Source organism: Trichechus manatus, unplaced genomic scaffold, assembly GCF_000243295.1.
Source record: "Trichechus manatus latirostris isolate Lorelei unplaced genomic scaffold, TriManLat1.0 scaffold00164, whole genome shotgun sequence".
Taxonomy (NCBI): Eukaryota; Metazoa; Chordata; class Mammalia; order Sirenia; family Trichechidae; genus Trichechus; species Trichechus manatus.
In genome coordinates, this window is record NW_004444100.1 from 3,700,135 (window position 1) to 3,712,986 (window position 12,852).

At 39.0% G+C, this 12,852-nt stretch overlaps 1 protein-coding gene across 4 annotated transcripts in view; it reads right to left on the reverse strand.

The window, feature by feature from the left end:
- Positions 1-12,852, reverse strand: part of PTPRB (protein tyrosine phosphatase receptor type B) — a 147,822-nt gene that overhangs the window by 71,414 nt on the left and 63,556 nt on the right. For 3 of the 4 annotated variants that reach the window (XM_004386442.1, XM_004386444.3, XM_004386443.3), the window contains 4 exons: positions 11,982-12,239; positions 9,253-9,516; positions 7,193-7,462; positions 4,930-5,190 (listed from right to left, as the gene is read on the reverse strand). In XM_004386442.1, the coding sequence (XP_004386499.1) occupies positions 4,930-5,190; positions 7,193-7,462; positions 9,253-9,516; positions 11,982-12,239 (1,053 nt within the window). The remainder of the gene's footprint in view (positions 1-4,929; positions 5,191-7,192; positions 7,463-9,252; positions 9,517-11,981; positions 12,240-12,852) is intronic. The other variant, XM_004386445.3, reaches the window with a different exon arrangement.

Consider the following 12,852-nt stretch of genomic DNA (forward strand, 5'->3'; position numbering starts at 1 on the left):
TATGCAATGATAAAGAACAATGATGAAGCTGTGAAACATCGTATAACTTGGTGGAAGCTAGAACTTACTATGCTGAGTGAATTTAGTCAGGCACAGAAGGACAAATACTGTATAAGACCACTATTATAAGAACTCAAGGAAAGGTTTAAACACAGAAGAAGCTTTCTTTGACGGTTACGAGGGTGGGGAGGGAGGGTGAGTGTTATTCACTAACTAGATAGTAGATAAGAATGATCTTAGGTGAAGGGAAGGACAGCACACGCTACAGGGGAAGCCAGCACCACTGGACTAAACCAAAGCTAAGAAGTTTCCTCAATACAATCAAATACTTTGAGAGACAGGGTAGCAGGGATGCGGGGTCTGGGGACCATGCTTTCTGGGGACATCTATGTCAATTGGCATAACAAACCTTATTAAGAAAATGTTCTGCATCCTACTTTGGTGAGTGGCATCTGGGGTCTTAAAAGCTTGCAAGCAGCCATCTAAGATACATCAATTGGTCCCAACCACTTGGAGTAAAGGAGAATGAAGAACACCAAAGACACAAGGCAAGTATTGGCCCAAGAGACATATTGGGCCACATAAACCAGAGACTTCATCAGCCTGAGACAAGAAGAGCTAGATGGTGCCCAGCTACCACCAATGAACGTCCTGACAGGGAACACAACACAGGGTCCCTGATGGAGCAGTAGAACGATGGGATGCAGAACTCAAATACTAGTAAGAAGACCAGACTTAATGGTCTGACTAAGACTGGAGGCGCCCTGGAAAGCATGGCCCCTGGTCTCTCCATCACCCCAGAACTAAAACAATTTCCGAGGCCAACTCTTTAGACAGGGATTGAACTGGACTGGGGGACATAAAGTGATACTCGTGAAGAATGTGCCTCTTAGACAAGTAGATCTAAGAGACCAAAGGGGCGGCTTCTGTCCAGAGGTTAGAGGGGAAGGCAGAGAGAGTAAGGAGCTGGTTGAATGTTCATGGAAAATCAGGGGAGGAGGGGAGGAGTGTGCTGTCGCAGAATGGGGTTAGCGGTTGGGGTCTCATAACAATGTATGTTAAAAAAAAGAATTCTGTATGGGAGAATAACTTGAAATGTAAACTTCATTTAATTACATCAATAAAAAAAAAAGATGTAGCTGTTTCTAGGTATTTAGGAAAGGCTAGATGAAACGACATCAAAAAAATAAACACACTAAAATTGAAAAAAAAAATACTAAATGTGGATTGAAAGACTCAGTGTTGTTAAGATATCAGTTCACCACCCCAAGCTAGTTTATAGAGTCAATATCAACACATCCCAATCAAAACCCTGACAGGATTATTATAATTTTTTGTAAAAATTGATTAGCTGATTCTAAAATTCACATGAAAAGCAAAGAGCCTAGAATGATCAAAACAATTTTGAAAAAGAACAGTGTTGAAGGACTTACACCATCTGATTTCAAGACTTACTATAAAGCTACAGTAATATAGTGTGATACTGGCAAAAGGATAGACACAGTGATCAATGGAACAGAATTGAGAGTCCAGAAATAGACTAACACATATATGGTCAACTGATTCTATACAGAGGTACAAAAGCAATTCAATATAGAGAAAGGATAGTCTTTTCAATAAATAGAGCTGGAATTACTGGATGAACATCTGCAAAAAAAACAAAAAAAACAAAAAAAAACCTTCACCCATATCTTATACCATGTATAAAAATTAACTCATAATAGATCATAAACCTAAATTTAAAACTTAAAACTATAAAACTTCTAGGAGAAAATCTTTGTGATCTTGTGTCAGGCAAAGATTTCTTAGATATAATACCAAAAGCATGATCTATATGTTCTCCAAAATACACTAAAAAAGTAACATAAAGACAAGTCACAGACTGGGGGAAAATATTTTCAACACACATCTCTGACAAAGAACTTACATCCAGAATAAAAAACTCTCAACACTAATAATAAGAAAACAAAAACCCCAATTTAAAAAGATGGCAAAAGATTTGAACAGGAACTCCACCAAAGAATATAAATGGATGGCAAATAACCATAAGGAAAGATGCTCAACATCATTAGTCATTAGGGAAAGGCAAATTAAAACCACAATGAGATACCACTACATACCTGTTAAAAAGGCTAAAATTAAAACAAAAATAAACAAACAAAGCTGACAGTACCAAGTGCTGGCAAGGATGTGGAAGAACTAGAAACCTCATATAGTGCTGGTGGGATGTAAAATTGTACAGCCACTTTGGAAAAGAGTTTGGTTTTTTTCTTACAAAGTAAACATACACTTAACCGTATGACCCAACAATATGGGTGATGGTGATGATGAAAATGATCGTTCAGTCTAAAATAAGGCCTTGAACGTCCATTTTTGGCAATATGTGGGCAAGATACTATAAAAATCCCTCCAATAAACTTAAGTACATATGTGGGATAAAATTTAAAAGTATAAATGCATCAATGAGTTGCCATGAAAGTAAATTCTTGAGGGTCATCTTTTAGTCTTGAGGGCATCTTTCAAACATAAATTTAACCTTTGATTTTACAGTTTTGCAGGATGTAGAAGACATGAGGCAAAGTATAGGACTTTCCCAGGTTGAGGTAACCCTGCCTGACACTGGCTGCATGACACTGGATCCTGAAAGGCTACATCCTAAGTGTAAAGGAAATAAACTTTCCCTCTCTACACCCCACCCTACCCCAGCCTCTTTAGTACTGGGTGGAGAAGAAAATTTCCTCTGAGATTTCATAGTCTGAACACAGCTTCAGTGGGCTTGCAGCCTGAATTCACAAAATCTGGGTGGTTAGAAAACTTCAAGTTGAGACTTTAGATTAAAGTTGTTCTGGGTTGATGGTAGTTCTGTGTACCTAGAAGAACCAAATGAAAAGCAAATTCTTTCTGGAGTCCCCCCTTCAAACAAGGCCTTTAAGAATACCTACAGAATAAAATGCCAAAAAATATGAGTTTATGGTAAAAAATCACAAACATTTAAGGATATAAGACACTATAAGAAAAAGGCAGCAAAACTGATAGCACAATCGGACTCCTGGAAATTTCATATAATTACCGGGCATAGAATGTAAAACAAGTATTTTCAATTTGTTTATAGCAATAAAGGAGGAGAGTGAAAATACGACTAAAGGGCAAGAGAGCATAAAATAGATTTGGAAAAGAACCAAAAAGCATGTTAAAAATGAAGAATATAATAATTAAAACTTAAGACTCATTGTGTGGATTTAACAACAGATTTAGATAAAGCTGCAGAAAGAAGTAATGAACTGATGCAAAAAGCTGAGGAATATCCAGACTACAGCCCAGAGAGCAAATACATGGAAAATACGAAAGAGGTTAAAAGACATAGAGGATAGAATGAGGGAATATATATATACATGTGTATCACAGAAAAAAAATGTCAGAATACCAGAAGGAGAACAGAGAAGGAATAGAGAAGAAAGAATATTAGAGAGTTAATAGCTGAGAAAGGAGCCCTGGAGGTTCCATGATTAAATGCTCCGCTGCTAAACCAAAAGGTTGGTGGTTTGAACCCATCCAGCGGCTCTGTGGGGGAAAGTCCTGGAGATCTGCTTCTGTAAAGATTAAACCCTATGGGGCAGTCTTCCTCTGTCACGTGGGGTCACTAAGTTGGAATCGACTTGATGGCATTCAACAACAACAACAATGGCTGAGAATTTCCAGAATTGAAGAAAGGTAGTATTCTGTAAGTACAGAAATCCCAATTAATCTTCAGTAGGATAAACAAAAAGATCTCACCTAGATCATTATTATGAAACAACAGAACACCAAAGGCAAAGAGTAGCTCTTAAAAGCAGCCAGAGTAAACAAATTACCCATAGAGAAATAAAAATCAGACTGACAGCTGACTTTTCAACGGCACCAATAAATGACAGAAAGATGAAAATAATATCTTCACGGACTAGGAGAAAATAACTTTCAACAGAGAATTGTAACCCAGGGAAAATATCTTTCAAGACTGACAGCTATATTAAGACGTTCTCAGAAAAACAAAAGTAGAGGGAGTTTGTCCCTAAAAGCTCTCAATAAACAAATCTGAAGAACATTCTCTAAGATGAAGGAAAGTGATCCCAGCTAGAACTTCTGAGATGCAGGAAGGAAATATGAGAAAATAAGTGATAAACTGGTGGGTAAATCTACATGAACATTGACTGTATAAAACAATAATACTGTTTTATGGGGTTAAAAAAGGAGATAGAAATAAAATACAGGACAACAACAGTATACAAATTGGAAAAGGGAATCTCCAATGATGACCTTGCTTACTATTTCACTGAGAAAATCAAAGCAATCAGAAGATTACTGTCCACCACTACATCTATCCACCTACGGGCATCTGTACTCATATACTCTCTCCTTCCCAGCTGACACTAAAGTTAAACTACTTGTGCTCTTCTCTACAGCTAACTCCTTCCTTTGTGGTCTAGATCCCAATACCTCTCACCTACTCATAGAATAACTGCAGCGATTCTTCCCTCTCTTTTCATCATCACTACTCCCCTCTCTTCTAGCTCATTCCCACCAGCAAAGAAAACAAAGCAGAAAAAAAAAAAAAAAAATCCGTTATTTCTCCTATGCTTAAGAAATAATCTTCCTTTCAACCCCACATCCTCTGCCAGATGCTGCCCCATTTCTCTGCTCTTCTTTGCAGCAAAACTCTTTGGAAGGGTTGTTCTCTGCTCTGTTTCCATGTTAGCAAAATAAAGCCAAACGATGTAAAAAGAAAGGAACCAATAAAGAGCTGAAATTAGTGAAACAAAAAAAAATCACATAGGTTTCATAAAACAATGCCCAGAATAATTGGCATGTAATGAACATTTGTAAATTAATTGAACATTAAACAATTCAGCAAACAAAATATTTTTAAAATCTAAAATTTATAAAGAATATTACCTGTTCTTCCTTTTACTGAAGATGAATTTTTTAAGTCTCCACTAATACTAGTGACTGTAGCCGTGTATTCTCGCCCAGGCACCAAGTCCGTAAAAATGAATTCTTTGGCATCTTTGGAGAGCGACTTGTGAATGAGCAAGAGGTCTCTATCAGTTAGTGAAATGATGTATTTCTCCCATTCTGCTATGGGAGGCTGCCATATTACGCCCAGTGAGGTTTCATTGGCATGTTTGACGCGAAGCTGGAGGACAGCCAGGGGGACTGAGGAAAAAGCAATGGAGCTTTAATCATTGATTGACTTACATACACTTATAGGGTATTTTTAATTTTTATTTTCTAGTTTTCTTTTGTTATTATGCTCTAGGTGTAAATTTACAGAGCAAATTAGTTTCTCATGAAGCAGTTAGTACACAAATTGTTTTGTGACATTGGTTGCCAACCCCGTGATGTGTCAACACTCTCCCCTTCTCCACCCAGCATTCCCTGTTTCCATTTGTCTAGTTTTCCTGTCCCTTCCTGCCTTCTCATCTTTGCTTTTGGACTGGTGTGCCCATTAGTCTCATATACACGATTGAACTACGAAGCACATTTCTCATGTGGGTTATTGTTGGCCCTATAGACCTGTCTAATCTTTGGCTGAAGGGTGAACCTCAGGAGTCACTTCAGTACTGAGTTAAAAGGGTGTCCAGGGGCCATATTCTCTGGGTTTCTCCAGTCTCCGTCAGACCAGCAAGCTTAGTCTTTTTTTTGTGGGTGTGTGAATATGAATTTTGTTCTACATTTTTCTCCCACTCTGTCTGGGATGTGGAGTGTTCTTTAGACAGCTATTCTCTACCATCCATTGGAGTGTTCCAGTTCAGCACTTCTTTTCCGAATGCTTGTGAACTTTTTTCTTTTAGTAGGTAATCACCAAAAGTTTGCTCATGTAACATAACCAGAAAAAAAAAAATTCAAAAGAATACCATTAGAAAACACTTTGCTGGAACAGCCTCTACTGTCACTTGATCTTACATTTCCAAGTTATTTGAGGTGAATGGAAAATTACTGGAGAGAATATAGATGCTTCAGGAGTCCTGGTGGCACAGTGGTTAAGTGCTCGGCTGCTAACTGAAAGGTCGGTGGTTCGAACCCACTTGCCACTCCGTGGGAGAAAGATCCGGCAATCTGCTTCCATAAAGATTTATAGCCTTGGAAAGCCTATGGGGCAGTTCTACTCTATCCTATAAGGGTCACTATGAGTCGGAATTTGACTCGACAGCAATGGGTTAAAGATGCTTGTCCTGTGAAATACTAAAAATGGCTCAGTTTAAGCTTATATAGGTCTTTGATGATCTTTCAACAGACATTAATATTTGGAAAATGAAAGGATTACTGGAAGACATAGTTGCCAAGCCAAGGGGGTGTCGCAGTCCTTTTCACTGCCATATTTCTAAGAAGAATATTAAATTAATGTAGTTATTTCCTTATTTTTCAGGCAAGACTAAGAAAGAATATATTTGAATTTCACTCCAACTTTGGAGTATTCCACGTCATAAGGATATTCATAGACTTTTTGAACTCGGAAGGGCCACTCCCTTATTTGAAAATTGAGGAAATGAGCTCAGAAAGGTTGTGACTTGTCCAAGGAATTACAGGATAGTGGTGACAGCAAGCATTCCAAGGTCCATGTCTCAGTATCCTTATTCTCACCGCCCTGAAATCCAAATATATCCCTCTTCACTTTAATCATGCTTCCTTGGTGGTTGAAATTCCCACATTAGTCAACATTAGGTCAAGGCAAGAGTTCTCCAACACTGATCACCAGCAAAAGGCTGTTACCTGTCTTCTTTTGGGAGAAGGATTAGCCCTTACTCTCAGATTGTATCCTTCTTTCTCTTTTTGTGTTAAAATGTCTTTCTTTTATAAAGTAATGGTATTATTAGTGGAAGTTATTTTAATGTTCTAATCTGACAAAATTAAACGTTAGTAACCCTATGATAGTCTGCAATTTTGGGAGAAAATTCTACTGGTCCGTAATATCTCAAATTCAGAGAACACAGTGTACGACCTTGATGGTTACCTGGGTTACTTGGGAGAGGAAGTAAATTAAGGTTGAATCCACCAGAGGCACCTCAGAAGACAGGCCTGGTGATCTGCTTCCAAAAAAGTCACGGCCTTGAAAGTCCTATGGAGCAGTTCTACTCTGCACACCTGGGGTCACCATAAATTGGAATCCACTCAATGACAACTAATAACAGTCATTAACGCTTTGATACTTGCTTACCTGTCCTGCCTTGGCAACGCTCAGAATTCTTCTGGTTTCCACTCTCAACAATGACTTCGACATCATACTGTCTTCCTGGTATGAGCCCTACATCATCCATGACATAGTGTGTTTCCTCCTTTCCCACAGTGATGTTGAGCAGCACCAAAGAATCATTGAAGAGCACGATACGATACCGCTCCCAGTCTCCCCCAGGGGGCAACCAGCTCACTACGAGGGACCTCATCCGACCACTGCTGTTTGCCTCCAGGTTCCCAACTTTCTCTGGAACTAAAGGGTGAAATGATGTCAAAGAGGAGACATTAAAAACCAAAAGTAAAGATACTCATTTCCTTTCCATGTGCAACAAAAGATAAGAGAATATCTGCAATCAAAACATTTTTACCTCCCCCTTCCCATGTCTGTGGATGAGTATTCTTTTCTCATTTGGGAAGACACTTCACACTCAAGAAAGGTATGCTAAAATAATTTCAGTGATATATTAGTAATGCGGTCTTCTGTAACACTGTTAATAATCCAGTGATACAAATGCTGCTTTTTATTAATTACACAACAGTCATTGAAACAACACTGATGTTGCTTCTAATAATGGTGACATTGAGGGATGTGGTATCTTTTTGAAGAGATATTGGATGTTGTGGTCATGAAACATTCTTTTCCCAACTGAGAAAGATTAATCTTCCTGCAATATAGCTCTGATCTTATTATTATTTTGCTCAAAACATTCAAGGTCTCCCCTTTAACTACAGAATAAAACTCCTTGGCTTGGCATTTGTGTTTCTACAAAATCAAACTCCATATCCTTCCAGACTTATCTCTGACTACTCCCCACCTACTCTCCCACCTCTCCCAACCCCCTTGAATGCTGGGTTCCAGTTGTGTGTTCTGCAGACTTGCAAGTTCCTTGGGCTCTTCTGCCACTGTGCTTTGCTCTTAACGTTCCCTCCACCTCAAATGCCCTTCCCGTTTCTTCCTCTCCACCTGACAAAGAGCTATATGTTCTTTAGGCCCCAGTTAAAGGCCACCTACTCCAAGAAATCTCTTCTCTTCTGAAAAAGAATTTGGTCCTCTTTTCTTTCTGACCATAAAGCTCTTTCTTAGAATCTCTAATAGCAGAGAGAATGGAATCTGGACTCTGAAATCATGCAGCCTGGGTTTAAATTCCAGCTCCACCAATTACTGTCTGGATGACTATAGACAAGTTATTTGCCTTTCAGAGGTACCTGTAAACCAGTGATAATAATAAGACCTCTCTCATGACTTTGTTGTGAGAGAGAAATAAAATAATGGGTATAAAGTGTGTAGTCATTGCCTGATACATGGGAACATAAATAAAATTGCCATTATTAGAATTTTTATTTTTATTTGTGTGTATATTCTACATCTGTGCTATTAAAATGTAAACTCCTGAAAGCAGGGTTTGGCAAACATTTTCTGTAAAGGGCTAGACAGTAAAATTTTCAGGCTTTATGGGCTACAAATGGTCCTCGGTCTCATAATTTGCTTTTCTTTTTTAACAATCGATAAAAATGTAAAAACCACTCTTAGATCTGAGACTACCCAAAAATCAATCTGGCCCGCTGGTGTACTTTGCTGACCCCTGCCTTAAAGGCAAGTTGGATTTTTTTTTTTTTTAAACAACTCCCAGATTTCCTAGTATATTAATTTACTCGTAAACAGCACTGGATAAATGTTTGGTGACATAAATTAATAATTTATGGAAAACGTGGTTATGTGGTAACTGACCCTCCCTATAAGACTTCATCAGAAATGTTGTATTCGTTGGTATTAATGGTGTGACATGAAAAGGCACAGGGCAGAGGCAATTATGCAGATCATTCAGGAATCCAAACACATTTGTTTAAATAACACGGATGAATGCAACTGACCCTCCGCTTGACTCTGTGTATGGGGTCCTGACACACAGATGCCGTCAGGCATACAGACCATCCTTCCCAGGCTGGAAGAGGAGTTTTCCATCTAACTTACTTTATTCTGTTCTAAGATGGATCAGAGAGTGATTTGAGCAACGAAGGAATATTCTGGAGCTTAAGACTCACCTGTTCTGCCAACTGTCATCTTCTGAGCAGACAATTCACCAGAGACACAGCTGATGGTAATTTGATAAAGTCGTCCAGGGGTTAAGTCTCTAAAGTGAGTTTCAGTAACCTGGGGTGCCAATATTCTGGATTCCCTGATGGTCCCTTGGTGAGACAGGGTAATGTTGTAGGAATCCACATCCCCAAGAGGTTTTTGCCACTTGACTTTTAGAGAGGTCAAACTGCCGTCATTTGTCACCTTCAGATTTGAGACTTCCATGGGGGCTAGTTAGGAACGAACAGAAAAGAGACTTTGGCTCAGGGTATCTTACCAGTAGAGGCCAAATTTTTATCTGTATTTTAATTCCTGCAAGCCACACTCCCTGCTCAGAAGAAAAGATCTACTTCAACAGGCAAAAATAATACTGCAAGACTAGAGAAAGGCTGTCAGGCTAGTGGAAAGAATATAATCCTGGCAGTCAGGAGCCTGTATTCTGGTTCAGACTCAACTATTAGTCAGCTGGGCAACCCCGGAGGATCTCTTTATCTCACCAAGCAGTGCTCCTTATTGGTAAATCAGGGCTTGGTCAAAAGACCTAAAATGGCCCTTTCCAGTTCTGAAATTCTTTAAACGGAATGCTGAAAAAGATCTGTCATCTGCCTAATTTCTGCCAGTGTTTATATATTTAATAATAAAAAAATCAAAAATCCGTTGCTGTTGAGTCGATTCTGACTCATCGTGACCCTATAGGACAGAGTAGAAGTGCCCCATAGAGTTTCCAAGGATTGACTGGTGGACCTTTTGGTTAGCAGCCGATCTCTTAACCACTGTGCCACCAGGGCTCCTATGTAATTTTTATTTATTTATTTAATAATAGCAAGTATATAGTAAATACCAGGTGCTATTGAGTCAGTTCCACGGTGACTCCATGTGTGCCAGAGTAAAACTGCCCCATGGGTTTTCAATGGCTGATTTTTCAGAAGTAGATCACCAGGCCTTTCTTCTGAGGCATCACTGGGTGGATTCGAACCACCACTCTTTTGGTTAGCAGCTAAGCATATTAACTGTTTGTACCACCCACGGACTTCCACATAATAAACAGATTAATTGACCGACCATCACAAAATTTTGTGTGCTAAAAATGTTTCATATTAATTGATGAGAAAGTTATAGTTTAGTTGGGGTATTATTTCATTAAAGAAACATGATCGCAAAGGAGAGACACTTTGGTGGGTATTTTTTTCTACCTTTTGCCTATGCTGTGATTTTGGGCCTCACTAAGGGCACAATATCCATTAACAAGTCTTCGTTAAAGAATGGGCATATCACACTGAATTTGCATAGGGCAGTCAGAAGTGTAATTCACCCTTGAAATATGTAAACAACTCTTAAGATATATGGTACATTTTTGTCAAGAATGTCAGCACATCTTTGAGGAATCATATGAAAGGTATGTAAAGTACCAAAAAAAAAAAAAAAAAGTTGCCGTCAAGTCAATTCTGACTTATACAGGTATCCACAAATATCTTTCCCATCAGCCTCTCTACCGGAGTAATTTATAAGGCACTACATATTTTAGATTTCTCTTAAGATTAGATATCTTACCAAGAAAGGGGGTTCATTACCACATTAGACTCACCAGAAGTATTAGAATCTACTAGAACATAAGCTACATGAGGGCAAAGACCTTGTCTCTCTTGGGTGCTGTTACATCCACAATATCTAGCATATAGCTGATACTCAATAAATACTGGTTGGTTGAATGAATATGCGAATTATTCATTAAAACTTAGCACAATTTAGTTTAGCATGGCAGGTTAGGCTGTGAAAACAGGTCCTATAGTATTGGTCCCAGGACATGTTTTACTGGATAGAGGGTTTTAGAAATGGTTGTAGCCGTATGGTTGTAGCATGGCAGTAGGTGTATGTATGTTGTTATTAGCTGCCATAGAGTTGGCTTCAACTCAGGGGGATCCCATGAACAACAAACAAACACTGCCAATTCTGTGGCATCTTCACAATCATTAGTATGGTTGAATCCATTGTTGAGGACACTGTGTATTCTGAGTGTCTTCCAACCTAGGGGGCTCATCTTCTAGGACTATATAGGACAGTATTCTGTTGTAATCCCTAGAGTTTTCAATGATTAATTCAGAAGTAGATTGTCAGGCCTCTCTTCCTAGTCTTTCTTAGTCTGGAAGCTTCACTGAAACCTGTCTATCATGGTTGACCCCGCTGGTATTTGAAACACCAGTGGTATAGCTTCCAGTATCACAGCAGCACACAAGTCTTCACAATATGACAAACTGACAGAGGGGTGGTGAAGGTTTATATAAGTTGTGGTTGTTTAGTGCCGTTGACTCAATTTTGACTCATAGTGACTTTATATGACAGAGTAGAACTGCCTGATAGGGTTTTCTAGTCTATAATCTTTATGGGAGACAGGTCTTTCACTTGCAGAGCTGCTGGGTGGGCTCAAACCACCAATGTTTGGATTAGCAGCCAAGCGCTTAACCACTGAGACATCAGGGCTCTTTGGTCAATGTATAGCACTGAGAAAAGCAAGAATGTCACAAACGCAAGAGATGCCTGCTTAAGAGAAGGAAGTAGGAATCCTTACCAAGGAGAGGGGTGTACTAAAAGACATGTTAAGTGCTAGTGTAAATGTTAGAATGAAAGGAGATCTCTTGTTTATTAAACATTTCCTTGATTTGAGCTTTACTGTTATTCACTATCTAGGAGCACTTACCTGTCCTGACTAGTTTTGATCTGTAGTTTTGCAGCCCGGTGGCTTCAGTCACGATAGTGAGGTTGTAGAGGTGGCCAGGTGTCAGCCCATGAAAAGTGTAGGAAGTAGCATGTTTGTCCACGAAGCTGCTGTGAACTAGAATCCCTTTATCCATTAACATCAGCCGGAATCGTTCCACATTCCCAGAGCCATGGGACCAGGAAATCAGGAGAGAATTGGTTTTTGTGGAAATACCAATATCTTTTACTGGAGATGGCGCTAGTGGGATAAAATACATGTTCAAAGTGTCATTCATAATTTCCTTATGGAAGACATAAAACCTGCTGCTGTTGAGTCGATTCCAACTCACAGCAACACTATAGGACAGAGTAGAACTGCCCCCATAGGGCTTCCAAGGCTGTAATCTTTACAGAAGCAGATTGCCACATCTTTCTCCCATGGTGTGGCTGGTGGGTTCAAACTACTGACCTTTTGGTTAGCAGCCGAGCACTTAATCACTGTGCCACCAAGGCTCCTTAATGGAGGACACAGATCATTTAATTACAAATCATAAATTCATTTAGGCATCTTTGTAATCTATCTGGTGTAATAACAGTAATGAATAACACTACACTTGGATTTGATTGGAACATTGATTAATTAATGCTCTTTGCAAAGTCTACAACTTAAAGCTACATTATAGCTTGCTTGTCTGTCTCCCCCACTTAGTAGGTATTAAAGATAATTTTTGCAAATAAATTATGACATGATGAGGTAGTAAAGGGAAGAGAAAAGGAAAGAACTGTATAAGATAAAAAATGGAGGGAGAGAAAATGAGGAGAGAGGAACTGATATGAAATATACTTCATCAAAGGAAGTGATAACGTGTTGT